Genomic DNA, 22,211 nt, shown 5'->3' on the forward strand with positions numbered 1-22,211 from the left:
ATGTGCAAAATTTTAAAAGGCTTAGCAACCTATGACAAGTAGCAAACCAATACAAAGGTTGTAACAAGAAGAGATAATTGTTTGCTTCACTTCTTTGGTTACTGTTCTGTTTTGAGAAAATACATTTAAGAACTTATTTCTAAATAGTAATAATCTATATACATATATAATGTATAATAATGGAAATGTGACTGTATTTTACAAATACTAGCATACTAAAATATAGCCAAGGCTGAAAGGTCAATATAATAAATATATATAACTGTATAATGTGATGAGACTTAAGCTACTTAGTCTAAACATTTGTGTTTAGTAGTTTTTTCTTAAGAAACATTTAATAACTATCTGGACGTTATAAGATTTTGCATGTGAAATTTGAAAATTGTCTGATGCATATAAGTATTTTTAATCTTAAAATGAAAATTGCTTTGCCTGTTGGGATAGGCAACATATGAAAAGAAAAAAAAAGGCATTAAAAAAACATTGCTTAACAAACCTTAAGACTTAATAGAAAAATTTGATATTGTGTGTATGAAAGCATTGTAATGTTTACTAATAATCTATCAAATTTTGTTAACATATGCTTACAAATTAAAAGTTATAGCATGAAAACTATAACAAACACAAAATGGTTACGAGGTCGGTCTCAGGGATTGAGCCCATGGTGAAAAGAGTTAAAAAAAGCAACAATATCTAATGATTTTGAAATGTAACATTTACATCACCAAGATATGACTTGCAGCTACAATTTGTTGGGACTAAAGAGAAAAAGGTAAGAGGAACTTTAAAATGGTTGTTTTTAATGTGCAATGTGAGATAGGTATGTTTATTAAAAGTATTGAGAAATATATAAACATACCTGCAGTGCATGCTTCTGTAGAGTACACTCTAGTTCCTTCTGGGTGTCCTGTAATTGCATTGTTGTGTCACCAAAAGACTTCTGTAACTCTTCAATTGTTGTTGTGAGTTCACGTTCATTCTCCAGATGTTGCTGATATTTCATTTCAGCCTGTTGAAGAGCATCTTGAAGAAGAGCTGCCTCTCTCTCCAAAACCTCTTTGTTTGCCTCCAAGATTTGTAGCTTGTACTGAAAGTCTGACATTTGGGTTTTAGCATTGTTCTTTACCACCTAAAGAGGATAAGCCTTGATTACGTTTTTGTTCAAAAAATAAGACAGATATATATATATATGTGTGTGTGTGTGTGTGTGTGTGTGTGTGTGTGTGTGTATGTATGTGTGTGTGTGTGTGTGTGAACTATTAAACAGACAGCATTTTAATGTCCAAAACTAACAAAATAGAGAGCCAATGAGCATATGTAGTCAAGAGTTTCACAAAAGTTGTTTTATATAGTGACTATTTTTATACTCTATAATGTTATAAAATATCTGTTTTTAAGGATACACAGTCTGATTCTCAGCATTTTACAATAGTAAATAAAAACTTTTCTTTACTATTTGAACATAGTAAGTATTTATGTAAATTTAGATATATTTAAAATTATAATAAGTTGTAGCTTTTCAGCATTGTATTAAGTTAATAGGACAACATCACCTAAAATTCTATAAGGTAGTTAAATAGTATTTTAAAATGTACCAGAAGAATAATTATGAAACTTTTAACACCCAGTCTGTGAGTCAGGGAGACAAAGCTTCCCAATACTCACCTTTTTTTCATATTCTGATCACTGATTTGAATTATTACTACATATATATATATATATATATGGAATCTGAATTGCCCATTACCATGGCTAAATTTCTACTAGTTTCCAGGCTATGATAATGAGGGAGTGAAACCCATATCCTAATCTAAAATCCCATGCAAACGTGGTAATGGCCACACGTTAAGTAATACGAGATCTGGTTTCTCAGCTCTATAAAGTTGTTTTCTCTCTCTTGTTTTCATGAGTTCTAACAGTAAAGATGACCAAGAATGGCTCAACAAAGCTTATTTGCCACTATAAGATGGCTAGGTGCTATACCCGCCTAAACTTGAATGTTGCTGCTAATTTGTGCAAGAACACAGGCATCATCATGGCTGATTATTATTGAGAAACGAGTTTTAGCAGTAAAGTGTGTGTTTTTTTAAGGTTAACAATGGCTCAGTCTTTATAAAAGTGCATTTTGTTTTGGTTGTAACTTGAATACAGGAAACTGTGACACCCATTAGTAGTCCACTCACTCTCCCAAATTTGGCCTCATTGACTGGGTGTTAAACAGAGAAGAAAAACATTTCCAGTATATTCAGTGAAGTTCAAGTGAATAATGTGTAAAAAAGTGGCACTTTTACAGAGGTTGTGTATGTTATACTAAAATGATTTTGGAGCTTCACCCTGTTACAAATTCATATTTTCATATCCAGTCTTGCCCTATTTGACAACTGTGCATCTTATCAATAGCCACCAGTGTAATTTCCATTGCAAAAGGCTCTATTGTAAAATTTTCATTCACAAAATATACCACACCTCCCTGCTTACTTTCTTTAATTTATCTAGTGTACAAGGATGATGATTTCCAAGTGCTTGTTTCAACACTTTGATCATTCAGAAATTCATAGGTGCTGCATCTATTAACTTGACCAGTATGTATTTGTATGGAATAGTATGAATACTCGTTTCGTTCTCCAGGTGCTTGAGGTATGCAATGGTTGAACAGATACTTCCTGAAACCAACTTGTGTGTAAGTAACTTGTTGCTTTTGCAGATGCAGATCCATTTGATTATGTTGTGTACTGTTATTTGAGACACATGGACAGCTTTTGCCACTGACCTTTATGTTCTGGATTTTCTCCTATAAGAAGCAGTCACACTTTGCTTACCATGGCTGGGGTATGACTTGTAGGTCTCTTTCTGGATTGTTCTGATGGTCCATGTTGATCTGTATTCCTTTTTTTTTCCAATACATTAAATATAATGGATATCCATGTCTTAGAAATTCTAAATTCCTGACCTAAACTTATGTTCATGATCTAAATGTATAAATATTATGTTGTAAATGGCTGTTACTTTCCCTTCTCAAAAGTGATAATTTTTAGTGGCATCACATTACTTATGAAACACCAAACATTGTCAAAATGTAGTTCTTAAACATTTGATTCTATTGTGACTTTATATTGGCTGTGTTCATCATGTGACTTGCTGATATGTGTATTTAAAACCATTGTGATGCAACATACAAAACCCTCTCTACAACTTTTTTAAGGTTTTAAAAAAATATATATACAAATAAATGTTTTTTCATTTTGTAACAAACAAAAGACATTTTTAAAATTTATTATCAACTTATTATTAAGCTACAAATCCACCAAATGTTTCTGTGGACTAAGTTTTCATTTTAGTCTACCATGATTTCCTCCTGTGACTGAATGAGTTGGTCTTTTAATCGAGCAACCTCCCATTGGCCAAGTGCTAACTGCTCTTGGAGCCTCATAACCTTTCCCTCTTCCTTTTCCTTGTCTGCTCGAGCATCTTGAAGCATCACTTCTAATTCTGAGGTTGCCTGGGCTTCTCGCTCTTGATGGAGTTCTTGCACCTAGGGGAAAAATGGAAGTAAAATTAGCTGTATTTTTTATTTAAGTTTTGTTTGTTACAAAGTTAACCTAAATGGCTTATTTTAATTTAAGTTTGTTTTTAAGTAGAGCAAAGATTTACTTTTGTAATGTTATATGTAACCTTATAACTATTTCCTTGACTTTGAAGCACATTTTTTCCAGTTCTTTAAATGCTCAGTATCTCTAATGTATCATAGTCAAGTCTGCTGCTTCATGTGCTGTAGGATCAGATCTCTACTAATGATTATTGCCAGCAACTTAATGTCCAGAGTATTAACATAATATCAACCTATCAAATGTGTACCAGCATTCTGATCTACAGCATAAAGTAGTTTCACCTTCAAGTAATTTATGGTTTACTCTAATTTTATTTAAGTACAATACATACCCTTTGTTGCTCATTCTGTAGCTGTAGTTTCAGTTGCAATACTTCAATCTGATGATTAGAAATAAGCTCCTTATCCTCTGACAGTTGGTCCTCAAGTAACTTCTTCTTGGCTGTTAGACTTTCTACTGTAGACTTGAGGATCTCCACATGGTTCTCCAACATCAGGAGCTCTTTCTCTTGCTCCAATGCTCCTTGATTGACTGTCTGCATGGTACTGGATAGTTCTCCATGACTGAAACTCAGAAGTTTATGTTCACTGTGTACTGCCTGAAATATAGAATTTCTCTAAAAATTCTATCTACACAAATTCAGTATGTGTATGCTGATCCAGTGTGACTTGTGTGCTGACAATTTATGACTGAGCAAGATAAATCAGGTTTTGTTATGGAGAAATTCTAAAAAAAAAAAACCTTTTGATGAAGAAATTTAAATGGATATAAATAACTTGAGGTGGTTTGTCAAATCCACTGAAATTATTACTGAATTGGACAGTGTAACATCATGTTACAACCATTCTCCAGGTGTTTGTTTGTATTAAGTTCCATTACCTTGCTATATATAATTAAAAATAATGTAGCAAAAATCTAGATATCTAAGATGGTTTAATATATAAATTCTGTATTATTTTATTTCAAACAGCTAGAATGAAAAATTTTAAATATTATATAATAGTATCAATTAAATATAATTGTTTTTTTTCTCCCTAAGCTTGGTGTGAAGACAACTCCAAGACAGGAGGTGAATACTTGTTAGACTGAAATTGAAAATAAAGGAAAAAATAAGTCATTTTTAAAGAAAACATATAATTGTTTACCTTCAGCAGATGTACTAAGTTCTCCTCTCTCTCTGTAACTTCCAGAGAAGGATCATCATATTTTTCAAACAAGAGCTGTTTCAGGTGACAAATCTGTTCTCGACACTCTTCCAGCTTCTCAGTCTGTGAGCATAACGACTCAAGTAGGACACCCTTCTCATCCCTTAAATGTTCATTTTCTACCTGCAGTTCCCTTACTTGTTCTTGAAGATCAGTCAGTTCCTGTAGGGTTGCCTGAAGCTCTTCGCTGGTACTTAAGAAAAACCAGAACCATGAATGTTACACTCCACCCTCTACAATACCCAACCAAGACCAAATTTGTGAATGTTACACCTTACCCTGTATGATATGAACCAAGACAGAATCTTAATTGTTACAGCATTTCGTGTACATCACTGTACAGTTTGATTGGGATGAGCATCTGCTAGACCAGAATTGTGATTGTTACATTATATCCTGTACAATACCAAATCAAGATCAGAATTGTCATTATGTTACACCCTAACCTGTAAAAATTATTTGTAAGGTACAACTTATAAAGCTGGTCATAATCAATATTTTTCTCTTGTTTATTACAGAACTCTTCCCTGACTAAATCTACTGCAGTTTGTAATAAAACCATAAGCTACCACATAAAAAGTCCTTTTTTTTTCATATTTTTTTAATTATATCATCCATTTGTATAACGCCCAGTTGATTTTAATTTTAAACATGATTTATTTGGGCCATTTGCTATTACTACAGAATACCATATTGAGAACATTTTAGCTCAGTAATATACAAATCCCCATTTGATTAAAACATGCATGTTTAGAGAAACACTGACAACTTTGTTTTTATCAACTGGAAATGTCCATAAAAGCAATGATTACTAAACATGAATATAACTGTATGCACATTAATGACAGTTAAAATGAAGAAATACATTAAGTTCCTTCACTAATATAGTATTGGGAATCATTTGATATTAACTTCTGATCAGAGAAAGAAAGCTACTTAAAAAATAAAATTAATATTAACCTGTTAATGAGCATAGTTAGTTTCATATGCTATTCTTAAATATATAGATTAGAATTCATTGTTTCTTCAGTCAGGTACTTTAAGTGCTAATGATACTTTTGGACTTATACCCAATAATATCTCATGAAGTTTAGGTTAGTCCTAAATCCATATATTAAGTTAAAAATGCAACATAATCTATAATAAAAGTATAATAATAAAAACAGATCTATTAAAGATTCAATGTCAATGAAAGTAGCATTAAAAAAAGAACAGAGTATAACTTACTTATAAAACACAACACAAATTATAAGCTTCAAGTAACACTGTAGCCATCCTATCTGTCCTTGCTTATTTATATAATTTTTCTTTTTACTGGAGAAAAACCACGAAGCCTTTTGTTTTATTGTACAATTACCTGAACTAAATGTTTCTTCCACCTGAATGATTCAATCTTATTACATACCTTCCATCTGAATCTAATCTTTTATACAAATCATGAAGAACCCACTTTCTTTCTCACATTTACCTGTATTCTGTTTCTTCCATCTGAATGACCCAGTCTTCTAAACAAACCCAAGAGAGTTCACTTTCTTACATTTACCTGCACTCTGTTTCTTCCATCTGAATAATCCAGTCTTCTGAACAAGCTAAAGAGACTCAACTTTCTTACATTTACTTATACTGTGTTTTGTCTCTCTGAATGATCCAGTCTTCTAAATAAACCAGTGAGGCCCCTACTGTCTTATATTTACCTGCATTGTGGTTTTTCCATCTGATTGACCCAGTCTTCTAAACAAGCCAGTGAGCTCCCACTATATTTTTTGTATTTACCTGTACTGTGTTTCTTCCATCTGAATAATCCGATCCTGTAGACATGCCAGTGATACTTCACTTATGCTACTGCTACTCATCTTGTCCCATTCTGATAGGCGTCTTCCAGCTCTTGACAAATTCACCTGCATGGTTTTTTCCATTTCTTGTTCCAGGTCTTCACTCTGTGCCTCTCCAAACTTGAGTGACTCAAGACTGTATGCTCCTGACAGTAGCTAAAACAAATTTTATAGTGATGAAGCAAGTCACTACAGTTCAAAGTATAGTGTGTAATTTTTACTACACTAGATGTTATGATAAAAACTTGAAAAGGGTCAGGCTTTTAATAATTTGGTCATTAATTCCAATAAGGTAAATATCTAAACCTCTCTGCAGTTTTAAGGGTATAATTTTATTTTATTGATTTTCTCACTGTGGTAAATTATAAATTCTCAACTATTTTAAACCTAAAATTAACTTGTTTTTATACTGTTCACCACCAGTGGGGTCCATATGTTGAATTACATGGAATCATTTTGCTTTTTCCTGTTAAAAACTCAGTGTAAAAAATTGGCCAAATGAAACTGAGTGAAATCAGTTTCATTTGGCCAGTTTTCTATGTAAAATACATAAGAGAACCCAAGCAGAAATTAACAGAGTTATTCCAATACAGTCTTACCTCCTCCTCTCACGCAAGGCTATCTCGATTTCTTCTTCTTTTTTGCCCTTTAAGCATTTCTAAAAAGATTTTCACACTTAGTGCAACAGTCTATATACCCCACCAGTTTTATGCCATTACTGAACATGCTCATAGCAATTGACTGTTCTCCACCAATAGTACTGTGCCACCTATATTGGCACAGCTAGCTTCCTCTGCTATTCCTTCTCAATCCTCACTTTCTCAATTGGTGCTATGTCATTTAGACGTGTTTTTTTTCCTGTGTGGCTACCATTTCTGATTGAGCTTCTTTGCCATTTTCAAAATGTTTCTTCTGTTCAACAGTTTTCAATTAGTGTTTACATTCAATTGTTTTAACAATTTTATTTTGCAATTGTTTTTTGTTGTTGAATTCTAAGTGAACTTAGTATGAAATCGAGGTGTAATGTATCGAATACAGAAGTTCCCGTAACAGTCGATAATGCTACTGGTATGACTTCCTGGCAGAGGAAGTACAGGCTTTAATTCACAGGGAGCTAGATTCACATGTTTTCTTCTCCTTTTCAATCTGATGATGTTTCTCAGAAAGAATAAAATCAAAGAACATACAACTTGGACTCTCTTTTTCCGACATCTTATTTCAGGAGATTTTGTCTTCCACCCCTTTTATACAGCTTGTTGATAAGGTATGTAGGATCTATGTCAGGCCCTTTCCTACCCAATACTATATTTGGGGGTCGTCCTGAACCCTTGAAATCCAGAATTGATGTGGCTAGATTGCATTCTTCCTTGTCTTCTCTGGCCACATATTTATCTCACCCTCCATCTTACTTCCATAAGTCACCTTTTCATCCTTCTTCCTCACCCAGGCCCTTGCTTTCTTCTTGGTGCTCCTGACCCTAATCCTCATTATTCGTGCACCTGGGCTGACCAATGCAAGCATCATAGGTGATACTATGAAGGTTACTAGATTGGTGGGGGAAAGATTGCTCCACTTTTCTGCCATGTGGCAGCATTTCACGACAGATTTGCAAGTCCTACAGGTTCTGTCGGTAGGTCTCTGCCTTCAGTTCTGATCCCTACCTCCCTTTCTTTCCATTCACAGTCCAGAGATCACACTCATCTGCTCCTCCAAGAAGTGACACAGGTGGTATTCCTGATAAAGGTGGACAAGTCTATTCTTACCCCCACTCAATAACTTATTAATTTGATAGTTTTCTTCAATTTCAACTTCATTTGAACCCAGCTTTCTCCTCTTCATCTTCAAAGATAATAGAGCAAGCAGTCCACAAGGCCCTCACCCCACATTCTCTCGCAGCTCAAGAGGTTCTATCTTGTTTTGGGATGTGGGCTTCCTTGAATGCTCTCATTCTCATGGGGAGAGCTCATACTCATTCTGTTCAGTGGACACTCTTTAATCAGTGGAACTTCTATTCAGATCTCTTGGACCACCCTGTTCCCTTTCCTTCCCCAATCAGGGCCTACATGGCTTGGTGGCTAGACAGGGACCAGACCACGGCAGGGGTTCAACTTCCTCCACCTTGTCCAGATTTACATCTGTTCACAGACACATCTTTAGAGTGTTGGGATGCTTACCTCGACTTTCTGAAGATTTCCAGTATCTGGTCAGTTGAGGAGTCTTCTATCCATATCAACATTTTTAAACTTATGGCGGTTCATCAAGCTTTGTCCCACTATCTTCCTCTCCTGGTGGGTATGGTACACTCTGACAATTCCACAGTTGTTACTTATATCACCAAGCAAGGGGGTACCAAATCTAGGTCTCTGTGCTTTCAGACCTTGGATCTCCTTTTCTGGCAACAGTCACCACATAGTGGTCTTAGCTTGCCATGTTCCTGAATCTAATTGAGGATTATTTATATCAACCCAATAAGATTCTCCCCATGGTGTGGTCCATCAATCCACAGGTTTTTTTAGTGGGTGTGCTCTCAAGTGGGAACTCCTCATATTGATGCTTTTTGCCAATCACTGGTAAAACAAACCTCCTTCCTTTTGTTCTTCCATTCCACACCTGCTAGCTCTGGAAGTGGATACATTCAATCAAGATTGGAGGGGTCATTACACCTGTTCTTACCCTCCAATTTGACTCCTCCCCATAATTCTATCCTTAAACCAAACCACTCCATGTCTAGTCCTCTTGCTGGTGGTTTCCATTTTGGCTGATGCAACTCTGGTTCCTTCTGCTCCGACCTTTACTTGTAAAACCTTTCCTACCCTTACCTCTATCTTGGTCTCTGCTCCATCAACTTCAGTTGCACTTCATTCATCCAGACATCACCACCCTCTGTTTTCATGCATGGCTTTTGTCAGGTCTATTGCCTCAGCTCAGGGACTGACTCCACATTTTGCATCTTTCCTTTCCAGATAAATACAACCTTCTTTCATGTCCATTTACAAGAGAAGATGGTCTACCTTTCCCCTTTGGTCTGTTTGACATGGTTTCCATTCTTCCCATCCTTCCCACACCTTTCATTCCTCATCTTTCCCAATTGTTCACCTGGATGTTTAACAAAGGCTTGTCCACTATGACTTGTTTAGCTATCGGGTGGAACTGTCGAACAGTTTCCATTTCTCCAAGTTTTGTAAGGTTTTGTCTTCCCCTTTCAGGTCGTGCTTTTCCACATTCCTTTGAAATGCTATATTGGGATCTCAATGTGGTCCTTTATGCCTTTTCCTGACCTCCATTTGAACCTTTTTCTATGTGTTCCATATACCATCTCTCCCTCAAGATCTATTTCCTTTATGCTTACAGATGTTATCAATCAGATATTTATGCCATTAATGTTACCCGATTCCTCTAACATTCCACTTATGGCATCCTATATCTAGACCAGTCCTTCCTTCCTAAGATCTATGCTGCCAGTGAAGGCTGTTTGGCTTTCACACCCATTTCTTTACCTTTCATCTCCCAAATGTACTCCCATTCTGCTCCATATTGATTTCTTTGTCCAGTTTGCTCCTTACAGTGTAATGTGGCACGTACTGCCTCCTTTCGGGCTTCACGTTCCTGACTATTTCTTCCCTGGAATCCATTTGTTTCCCATGATTTATCCCCTGTCACACTAACTGGTTGGGTTCATCAACTTGTCAGGCTGGAGTACTCTGACTTCTTGTTTCTTGTTGTCAAATTCATCATATCACTATGTCTTTGGCTTCTTCCCTTCGCCATCCTTTGAAGGAAATTGTTCAGGCCAGAATGTGGACTACCCCCAATATCTGCATGATCTGGTCGTATCTTCCTCAGGTGGATATTGTCTCCCTCCCATGGAGATTCTACACTCATCCATTCACTTTTGACTGGGGTAAGTCTTATCACATAATTTCATTTATGTTTTCTTTTTTTAGAGACCCTCTTTTTTTGTCAGTGCTAATGGTGTTGCCTGGTCAGGTATGATTTCCTTTAAACCTACACTATTTACTGATAATGCTATAATACTCATTGTAGAGATGTGGTATATACATATCTTTCTCAATATCCATCAGTTTTACTCAGTTGTGGACCATAACTCATGAACTTTCATGAATAAAGCAGAAGGGGATTTCTGCCCGTCGTTGCTCACCCATTGATTGAATAAATTGGGGATGGTCTGCTTTAGGAAATTGTAAACACCCATTGCAATTTCTCCAGTGTGACATTCCTCTTGACTCTCCACTGCACATACTTCCCCCTTTTTTCTTCGAGTGGACCAAGGAAGTCTTTATCACTTCCAAGTTACTGGAGTAGTGGACCATGGAGACTTCCTCCTGAGTGTGTTGTAGACTTTTAACTTTCCATATATCCATTCAGTGAGAAGAGGGCATAATATTTGTAAGCCTTCAGAATGGATGCAAAGTATGATATATATCTAAAAATGTTTAAAGCTTTTAATTATGCATTTAAAAAATAACTAATACATAATCAACTAAAATATACTAGTAAGACCTAAATACAATTTAAACTGTATCTCTAACTATAACATATTTAGGTAAGAAACATCCATAAATGATATAGTCGATCAAGCAGCCAACAATACTATGTACTCGGTGATGAAGATTTGGTACTAATTTCAAAATAATCATTGTTAGTTTATACTGTAAAATGAGCTCTTTCTAATAGTTATATATACATGTGTATGTAACATCTACATGGAAGCAATAAAGCTCAAATAAATCTGTTGAAGGTATGTCTGGCAAAGGTTGAAAAAAAATTATTACTTGTTTCAACTGTATTCATTCAGAGTACTTTGAAAAGAATGAGTCAAAAGGTTGTGTAAGCATCTTAGTGGCTAGACCTATCTCTACTCAATTACCATTGTATTATTTAAGATACAGAGAGCAAAAGCAGAGACTTTTCATAGCTCGTTGGTCACATGACAATACATCTGAAGTTTTAAGCAGTTTTTTAAAGTTCTATTTTGTAATAAAGGACTTATAACTTGAAATAATAACACATTATAATATTAAATACATTCACAAACATTGATATTAAAGGTGTTTAATTAAATTTTGAATGTAACACAGTGACTTGTGCAGAAAAGCATTTAAAGGGGCTCGCACTAAGAAGGGGTTAACAGTGGTTACAGATATTGCCCTGTTCCTACAGTTGAGTTGAGGCAACGATGAGACCCCATAACACTGTTGTACTTCTGGCTCGTATGGTGGTTTTCGAAGTTTGTCCAGTTTTGGCTGCATTCCAACTTCCTCTTTGGGATTTCAGTTGCTTGATGTATGACACTCTATTTACTTTCAGTTGGGATTCATGTGTATATGTAATACGGTCCACATGCCCGAGCCACAATGTTTATGTTACTCTATATTCGTTTTTATCTGATTTATGCTCAACCTCCTAATGCCAGGGATGAGTTGTGAAACCTCAATGAGGTTGGGTATCATCATAGCTACATCAGGTGTTTTTGCTATTTTTTTATTATGGATTGCACCTCTCAGAACAAATTACACTTGTGAACATCCTTTTTTTCCACCTGTATCAGGTTCATTTTGTTCTTCTAGGGTGAAGGGCATACCTGTTCCAAAAGTAGTGTTGTACCCCACATGTGTTCTTCAGTTTATCTCAGAGCATACCTATTCATTCTGGACAGTCACTTTCTGCTTGGTTTCAGTGTTGTGCACCTACACCAGTCCCTCCACCTTTGCAGTGTAAGATTCTAGTTTTGTGTGAGAAAAGGTAAGACTGTATCAGAAGTTAACATTTTCTTACACTGAAAATGTATGTCCGATAGGTACTTGCCTCTCTCGCACATTTCCCACCCTTCCTCCCCACTGATGGTGTTATTCTATTAGATCCTGCAAATTCTTGAAAATGAGTATTGAGCAGGAATAGCAGAGGGAACTAGCTGCCGCATTATAGGTGGATCAATACTATTGGTGGAGTGTAGTCACATGCTATGTACATGTTCAATAGTGGTATGAAATTGGTGTGGTATATAGTCTGGCTGGTACGCTGAGCATTAAAAACATTTTTAGCAATGCTTAGAGGGCAGAAAGAAAATGATAGTATTAATATTGGTAAGAATATTGATGGTATTATTGTGTAATTATTTATGTGTAACTCATATATTTTTAGAAACCATGTAATTTGGTGCATAAATAGTTTAGAAAATAAGTGTTTAAAGACCTGATGGACCCCATAAGAATTTCATAGGGTTAACTGATTATATATTTCACACTGCTAGGTGTATCATCAGTCACATTCTTTATAGTTGGCTAAAGGTGTTACAATGTCTAAAGTTGTTTAAAAAATATTTGAATTTAGATAAGGGCATGATTTTCAGTTAATCATTGATGATACCATTATCTATGGTGGTAATTTGAAACTGCAATATTATCACAAAATTTTGTAACTAACATTTACATCAACTGTAATTTCTTTCCCTAGAGAACTGTTATGAAGTGTTACATTCTAAAATTAAACTAGTTCTAGCTATTATGTCAGTTGTACATATTTTGGGCTGACACTTTCAGTTGTTTTTGAAGTTTTTACCGTTGTAATTTCAACTTATTTATAAGTTTTACTTACACATGATTACCACCAATGAGACACTAAAATGAAGACTAAGGGCCACCATACTTTATAATTCTCTATTTTTTAATTCCATAGTTTCTTGACACACTTATCTTCTATGAATGTATAGTTTTGTTTCTGATTAAGCTTACATTAGCACCAAAGGACATTACCTGATTGTTTGTACTTTCTTGTCCAGGATCAGCAAGAGGCTCTGAGACAGATCTGCGTAGCAGGCATTCTTTGTCATGATTTGAAGAAATACCCAAACCTACATTCTTGCCAGTTTCAAGGGAGTTAAAGGACTTTCTATTTGAACTAACAGTACAATAATTTATTTCTGGCACTTTGGATCTTTCATCAGAAGCTTCTAAGGTTTGCAGTGATGCACTTGAACTATCATTCAAATACTTTTCCTTGCTTTCTTTTAAAGGTTGCATGTCATTAATAGACTGGATGTACTTTGTGAGAATGTTCACTTCCTCATCTTTATATCTTTGTGCTATCTCACTAGTGCCCTCTTCATTCCTCTGTTGTTCAGTGATGCTACAACTTTCTTGATCACTATGAGTCTGCATTAACTGAAAAACACAAAAGTTATCAAAATAAATAAAATTCCATCCCCTTTAAACTTAAAAGGATATATAAAATATTATGTCTGATAATGCTTTCTAGCTTACTAATTTTAAAACTTAAAAAATGGAAGCTGTACTTCAAACTAAAAATGTACTTTGTATAACGTACAAAAGACAAAATAATATAATTACATTTCTGACAATCTGGAAAAAAAAAATGCCCTTTCCCATGTAGCAATTAAGTTAGTATTAAGTGTTTTTAATGTCCTTTCTTACCACAAAGTAGCCTACTATACTGCCAAGAACACACAGCATTGTTGTTTATAATTAATTAGTATTAGTATTGGTCTCCTATTAACTCTGCCAAACCGTCTGAACCTGTTCCAGGCCCTGGACACCACACTCTGGGATGTGCCAAGAGCAGCAGCAATCCTGCATTGAGTCATGCCTTTGACCTAAATGAGGCATTTTCTGCACTGCATAATCTCAATCAGACCAATTTTATCATGTAGCGATCAGTGATCTCAAAGTAACGAACTTTCTATTTGGTGGTATGATAAGAAAACAAAGCCAGGATCCAATCCAAGTCACCCAGGTAGAAAGTTTGCACATGGCAGACAATGTCCAGATAATGTCTTTTTTTAGAACTTAACTTTACTAACATTAGTTTACCTATTATGTAAAAACATGATCCATAGCAAATGTTGACTACTGTATTATAGTTTGGTTCTACAAGGGTTCAGAGGGCAGATTACGCCTGCCATGTGATATGCCTCCCTACACCATGACTGATCATTTTTGATGACATTCTGAGGCAAATTGCACTAACCAGGGCATCCCTAAACTCTCCTGCGACTGTCAAGAAAGTCAACACAGTAGCGGGACTTGTCAGAGTACGACCCTCCATTGTTGCACAGTCCACCTCCTGTGTTCTCTAGTCCACTGCAGTGGTGCCTACTTGTGCTTAAAGGAACATGAACAGCAGGATGTCTAGCCCTCAACTGAGCTTCTTGAAGACATCTGTGCACTGTCTGTGTGGAGACATTCGGACTCCTGTGGCATCTTGGAGGGAGTTACGGTGATTAAGAGCTAGAGCAAAGTGATTCTTTCGAGCCTGGATGGTTAAGTAGTGGTCTTGTTGTGGAGTTGTTAGTCTTCCCCTTCCTTCACCATTACTGACCTTGTAATCATCTGAGATGGAAATCTCACCAGCCTAAGATAAAGAGATGAGATCCTTGTACCCATTGTTCATCCATATGCAGGTGCAACATGGCCAGACTTCTTGCTTATGGATGACAATGCTCATCCACACCGTGCAGAGGTGACTGCCTTCCTGGAAGCTGAAGGATGAAGTGGCCAGTAAGGTCTCCTGACTTCAACCCAATAGAGCACATTTGGGAGCAGCTACAGACAAGGCTACAAGCTCATCAAACCCCAAAAAGAATGCTCCAGGACCATGAAGCTGCCCTTATTGCAGAATGGAAACAGATTCTGCAAGAACAATTGGCTAATCTGATCATGAGCATGCGCTAACGTTATGCAGCAATCATTAATGCTCAAGGTGGTCACACAGACTACTGAAATTAACTTGGCTATTAATTGGACACTTCTTTCAATGACTGTTGATTTTAAAAGTTTTCTTGTCAACATTGTACCACAGGGTGCATCACTTCCTCACTCTGTTATCCAAGTTAAATGTTACAGAATATAATAAGGTGTAAAAATGACTTACCCAGGTATATTTCTTCCTAAAATGTTCAATCTGTACATACCATTATGGTAGGTATTTGTCATATACTCAAAATAAAACATGATCCTTAGCAAATGTTGACTACTGTATATTACAAAGGACAGGCAATATTGTTCTTAATAATTAATTACTATCAGTACTGTTGCCTGTCTCTGAACCCTTGTAAAGCCAAGCTAAAATACATTGCAAAGGACAGGCAGCATTTTTGTTAATAATTAATTAGTATCAGTACTGTTGTTTGCCTTCTGAAACTGTGTGGAACCAAGCTATGATAAATTGCTAAGGACAGGCAGCATTGTTGTTAATAGTTAATTTCATCAATAATGAACGTTAGATATTCTAATAATCAAACATAACAAGGTTAATTCTTGCACTTTGTAATAAGTAAAACAAGTGGAAGACTTCCCTTCTCAGATGAGACTTAATGAATAATAAAACTCAACCTCAATAATTAAAGATGAATGATTACATATTTGATTTAGTACAACTACTGGTGACAAAAGTCCAGAATTATATCAATACTAGAAAGTTTAAACTTGCTGTACTAGAAAGAAATTGTAGTTATGGTGTTGGCCAGACTTTACCTTGACCTGAGACATAGAATAAGATTGCTGTTTTTACATTTTCATCACGATCATCTACGGAAACTATTACAAGGACAAAGGATATGTTACTTACAGTGCATTTGAATTACTTTCACTGACACCTTATCGAGGGAAGAAGGGTATGCTATAATACTTCACCATTACATCTGTCACTGGTCTCAATGAACATCATTTTATAGAAATATTGAACACTTTTTCCTTTTCTCAAACCTGTTTTAATCATGTTCATGTTTTTAGACTAAAGTAAATTATATTTACCCTGAATTCTTGCACTTGTTCCCTCTGAACTATAACTTCTACTGCTAGTTCAATAGCATTCTTCACAATTTCAGAAATATCTTTCTCAAGATTTTTCCATCCTGCTCCAGATATCTTCTTTTCTGTGTTCATTTCAGTTTCTGTTTCTTCATTTACTGCTTCCATGGTTTTCAAACTGTTGAGAAATGTTTCACCCAATAGGTTTTTCAAAACATTTGTTCATACATAGTACATTAAAAAAAAGCAGTAATGTACTGACATTTTGTTGCCAGTTTACACCATAAATTATGATACACCTGTTAATGTACTGACAGTGATATTCTGACATTCTGTACATTTTTACACTCTACATTTCTGATATACTTGTTGATGTAATATTCTAAAAAAGTAGTGATGTACTGATGTTTTGTAGTCAGTTTACACCATACATTATATTATACACCTGTTGATGTTAATTTTCAGTTGTAGTAGTTAAAGTGTTTTTCTGCAATGACTTCCTACCAGATTTTTTCAATACATTGTATCCCATTAATGTACAATACTAACAGTTTACATTTGAAGTTTATACTTTTATTATTCCTCTGTTGTAAGAATGTGTGCAGCTTAATGCACAAATTCAGTGTCACAGAAAACCAATTTTAGGTTAACCTAGATAAAAACAAAGTGACTATATATAATACATTGTAAAAATTAATTTGATAGTTTTTCTTTTTTTTGAGTAAGAAATTCAACACAATTAATTTTAGTTATTTCAAGTACTGTCAAACTGTTTGCAAACCAGAGCACAAGCAGTAACTGGTATATTTTCAGAAACAATCAAAAGGAAAGTTTTCTCATCAATAAATGGATTTCAGTTTATTTTCGTCCAGCATTTTAAACTGTAGAAAAAAAAGTATATTATTATGAGTTATGCAATAAAACAACAACTTGATATGTTTTATGCAAATTTTTTTCAACAACAAAAATTAAGTGGTTGTTCATCAGTAAATAGTTTTTTCTTGCCAGTTCATAACTTTCTTTATAAACTGGTGTTTACATCTGAAAGAAAAAGCCTCAGTTTAACTTGACATGTTATTAAATATTTTTCATATAGAATGTAGTTCATTATTGTTTAGCACCTGCATTAGACTTTAACTTTGCAGTGGGTTTTGATATGTCTACTTGTGACACTGAAGAGTAGGAAAAGCATCGGTAATTATTGGCATATTTATATTTTTCTAAGTCTTCTTTCTTATATATACCTCTCCATAATAAAAGTTAAATTCTAATTAATACAACATTAAAGTAATTAATAATTAATCAAAAGGTTTGAATTTCACCTACTCACTAAAATTAGTAAATATACGAGAGGTTTCAATTTAATCAAAACATGTTCATAAAATGTGACCATTCTTAAAATAAGTGCTAAGAATAGATTACATTTTTTCAAAGCAGAATGTGCTAAATTAAAATTGCACTAACAGTTATCTTTGGTCTGAATGTAGTTACATGTAACCAAAATAATGTGTATTCAAATTTAAATGCCCTCTCCCTCCAACATCCCAAGCAAAACATGTACTTATATTGCTCTCAATATTACCTTGCAAGAGTATATAATATTAGATTATGTGAACTAACATACCATCAGACTCTCAATACAGAACTGGGTATTGGAAATGGGTTCCCTTGTTAGATTTTTCAGTGAAAACATTAATCAATGTTTTACTGAAAGTTGTCCAAATGTTTAAATACAAATTCTCATTTATCTGCTTTTTTTTTAAAAAGTCTGAAACTATGTTTCATATTTTAACAATCCTAAAAGTTATCCTCTGCTCAACACCCAGTTATGGCTCAATTCTAGGAAAGAGAAACAATGACACATGAACAACATTACTGATACCCTCAACAGTTCAGTTTCTGTCACTGAAAAGATTAAAATAATTTAGAAATGAAGGTCCTAAAATGAAAATGAATATGGGACTGAACTATTTCTACTGTACACTTACAGGTCATTATGGAAATTAGACCAACTTTTAAAATCCTACTGGACCTTTGGAGCAATGAACCTATGAAGTAATGGAGCTTTTATTATAGGCCATACGTGAACATGCACTTTTTGTTGTTGTTGTTAGTGGAAAAATTGAACAATAAGTCTATATCATATTTTTCATGGATTAACAGCAATTTCTAATTAATAACAGAATTTTTTTCTATTTCAATAATATAACGATTATTAGGTATTTATAGCAGAATGAAGTTATCAGATATTTAATGTAATAAAGTATGTATTTTATATTACTTAATACAAAGTTCATAGATTTATTACTTTGCAGTTACAATGTAATAAATCATTAATCTTTTATAATAATAGATTTATGAATGTGGACTTTGCCTGGATAAACCCAAAAATTATTCTTGCTTTGGAGAAGAATGATGGAAATGAAGAAATATTGGAAATAAAAAAATCTATTTTGTATTTTGATGCAATGAAAAATTAAATCGGAGGCCATGATTCTTATTTCTACAGATGATTTTAGTTATGGCCATGATTAACTTTTATAAAAAACGCAATGAAAAATTATTTCAAGGCCATGATTCTTATTTCTACTGAGAATTTCAATTGTGGCTCTTGTTAATCTTTTCATTTAATTCAATTACAAAAGTAATTATTTTTTATTTCCTTTTTCTTGATTTATATATTTATAAGACTAACCCGTAATTGTTTGGAGGTTGAAACGCATCACAGCACTTCTAACATGTTAATTATGGTCCCTCTAGTGCACGTAGAACCTGACAAATTACATGATCATGCTTTATGAAGCAAGATCTGTATTCGCAAAAACTAGCTGTAGTAACACTAATAGGAATTAGGGTTATCTCTGGAAGTTAAGAAAGCTAACAAAGAACTTGTCATATAGATTTACATAATAACAATGTTGTAGGCATTCACATCTTTTGTAAAAGATCGGATATATACCTACAAAGACCTCTCCTCATGTTTAAAGGTAAATGTCTTTTATTATTATCATTATTACACTTATAAGCAGTTTGTTTTAAGTGGAGGTTTTATAGATTATTTATTTCCATTCGCCTACTCACATATGTTCCCAGTGTCGATGCTTACATTCACATCGGCCTCAATGTTAGAACCATGCAAATATTCAGCGTAAATGCACGAGACAATGGATGTGATTTTCGTACTACAATGTAGGTTTTCGAGATTGAATTACTGAAATGTTAGTATAACAATCTGTGCTTCTATTAGGAAGGGGAAAGGTATTACATTCTAGAATAAGTCTAAAAGATGACTGGATGTGAGGTACTTTTAAAATGACTCGTCAGTTTACCTGAACTAGTCCTTCGTTAATTCACACCGCTCCATTATATCTCCATCGCATTTTGTTGTCCACTGAGTATATTTTTTGTAGTGGTACCTGTAATTAGGTGGATATGGAAGGATAGGTATTATGTAAAAATTCAAAAACATGTTTTCATTATTTGACAAATACTGGCATTTGTACGCCTCACAAATAGATGATATTACAGAGAAAATTGTGTTGGGAGAAAGCTGGGACTCTAATATCTACGTTTTATACTTTTTTTAAAAGACAAGCTTAGAATAGTTTTAAAAAATATAGTGTACCTACCAGACATGCCATAACGTTTTAATGATTAAGCAAAACAATGCTGTTATAAATTGTTTTTAATGTTGTAATTTAAATGTTGACTAAAGGGTGCTGCAGGTTTTAATGATGACGTTGAGATGAAAAGGTTAATAAGATAGGCCTAGAACACAAAAAATTTCCTGGTATATTCAGAAGTAATTACATATACGAGATTAGTGAAAGAGTGTAGAGTGATCTCTGGATAGAACAGTAGCTATTGCGATTTCTTTGTAAAAGTATTTGTTTTATGTTAGTTAATGTCATCTGTAACATAGACCAACATCAAGTTTCAGAAGTTAACGAGAATTAAAGTTTGTAGAAACGTTAATTGAAGAGGAAAATAATTCTTTTATCGTTACATGGGCTAAACGTTGAATTATTTTCACAAGATAATACCTTTATAAATTACTTCTTAGGGATGATTGCTATTAACTTCTGATCAAAGCACACTACCAACATATAACTAAAAATCAACCCAGTAATAAGAATAGTTAAATATACCTAATACGTGTGATAAATCACGTAAACTGCAATGTCCCCCCCCCCCACATTCCTCTTATTTCGTCCATTTCCTTATTGGTTTCTAATGTTTCGCCAGCTTTCGACGTTTATACCGTAATACTTAAATATATACTATCATTGTGTTATTTAGTACCAGCGGCGTTAATACACCTTTTAAAATGGAGGTGCCGAAAGCCATTTAACAAAACTGTAAAACCTTTCTATGATGGGAGAAATATATTCTGTTGCTATTGTCGTGTTAAAACACTAATAAAACAGCAGGTGCGCAGGACCCCTGTACTGGGATATTTTCACACTTCCAGTTCCCGCACCCGGTTATCTATATACTACTAAAACTCTGAGATTGTTTGTTTGTATCCTTGTCTGTAATCAAATACAGCAAAAACGGCGCACAATACAGTTATATTTGTAATGAAATGAGAATAGAAACAGAATAAAACAAGTTTCGTTAAAATCGGGCCAAGGGTTACCGAGTTAGCTCCGTTTTTCGGGTCACTTTTGGTACATTCCATTATTATAAAACTTCGTTTTCCACCTGATGAATCACTTTAAAATATCTTCTATACAACAATATATGCACAACAGAAATTAAATGATGAGATGAAAATGTGTTATAACGGTATATAGAAAGAACAACAATAAAATGGACCCACAATATTATTGACAATTTGAAAATAGTAACTATGGAGACTAGGTTATAAAATAAAAATCAAGTCGAGAACAACAACAAAATTTTATAAACGAAAACCTCTCGCCGAGCATTGGCTATTATATTATTTCCCTGTCAATGTTCCCATCTTCATTAAAAGGTGTAAGATGACAAAAACAAGATATTGAATAATCTATCTATATACTACTAAAACCCTGAGATTGTTTGTTTATTTTCTCAGTCAAAAATCATTCACACTACCGTTTGTGCTCTTTACGAAACTTCTTACTTCACTTTTTTGAAAAATGAAATGGTCTTTCCTTTACTCCCGATCAACAATCAAATATATTTTCTTGAATTATGAATAACGCGAATGGATTGAAATATTTATCAAATTATCTCAAAATAAACCTTCATTTCGGTGCAATATTGAAATTAGCTTAAATTCTTCATAACCTCTGAATAGTGGGTGACCCAAGGGGTCATGGGTGGGCTAGTATATTCTAAAACTAGCTGGAGTATCCGTCCCCTGGACGGAAGATGTGTAAATTCATGATTAAGATTATGATGGACATGATAGTAGGATATGAAAAGTTGCTTCTCTTATATGTAATTGTAAAAACGCAAAACGCCAATAAAAACTGCAAAACCCAAAATGTGAAACCGCAACTTTGCATGTTTCTCCGCATGGACCCAACAAAAACCTTTATGCCAAATTTGATGAATATCCAAAAAACGCAAGAACGTCCATAATATCCGCAAAATACAAAACTGGGGTAGTGGTAAAAAACGCCCATAAAAACCGGAAAACTGAAAATTTGTATGTACCCCGCATGAACCTGATGAGCCTCCATACCATTTTTGGTGAAAATACATCCACATCCTGTGAAGTAGTTACATGTACATACAACAGGCAGTACTATTATATTTATATAGATATGTCCATATACTTACAGAATATAT

General features: G+C 34.4%; 2 protein-coding genes across 3 annotated transcripts in view; one reads left to right on the forward strand and one right to left on the reverse strand.

Moving 5' to 3' along the window:
• Positions 1-13,476, forward strand: part of LOC106478699 (zinc finger SWIM domain-containing protein 7-like) — a 72,659-nt gene extending 59,183 nt beyond the window's left edge. Inside the window, exon 6 of one of the 2 annotated variants that reach the window (XM_022382349.1) lies at positions 13,445-13,476. The gene's annotated coding sequence lies outside the window, so the exon portion shown is untranslated. Of the gene's footprint in view, positions 1-4,647; positions 4,777-13,444 lie in introns of those variants that run through there. The other variant, XM_022382348.1, reaches the window with a different exon arrangement.
• LOC106478693 (cytospin-A-like) overlaps positions 1-22,211 on the reverse strand; it is a 67,478-nt gene that overhangs the window by 31,205 nt on the left and 14,062 nt on the right. The window contains exons 2-9 of the mRNA XM_022382365.1: positions 19,760-19,846; positions 16,434-16,608; positions 13,419-13,826; positions 6,587-6,801; positions 4,754-5,006; positions 3,940-4,206; positions 3,344-3,532; positions 860-1,129 (exon numbers count right to left, since the gene is read on the reverse strand). Coding sequence (XP_022238073.1) covers positions 860-1,129; positions 3,344-3,532; positions 3,940-4,206; positions 4,754-5,006; positions 6,587-6,801; positions 13,419-13,826; positions 16,434-16,598 — 1,767 coding nt within the window. The 5' untranslated portion in view covers positions 16,599-16,608; positions 19,760-19,846. The remainder of the gene's footprint in view (positions 1-859; positions 1,130-3,343; positions 3,533-3,939; positions 4,207-4,753; positions 5,007-6,586; positions 6,802-13,418; positions 13,827-16,433; positions 16,609-19,759; positions 19,847-22,211) is intronic.

Source organism: Limulus polyphemus, unplaced genomic scaffold (assembly GCF_000517525.1).
Source record: "Limulus polyphemus unplaced genomic scaffold, Limulus_polyphemus-2.1.2 Scaffold242, whole genome shotgun sequence".
Lineage (NCBI taxonomy): Eukaryota > Metazoa > Arthropoda > Merostomata > Xiphosura > Limulidae > Limulus > Limulus polyphemus.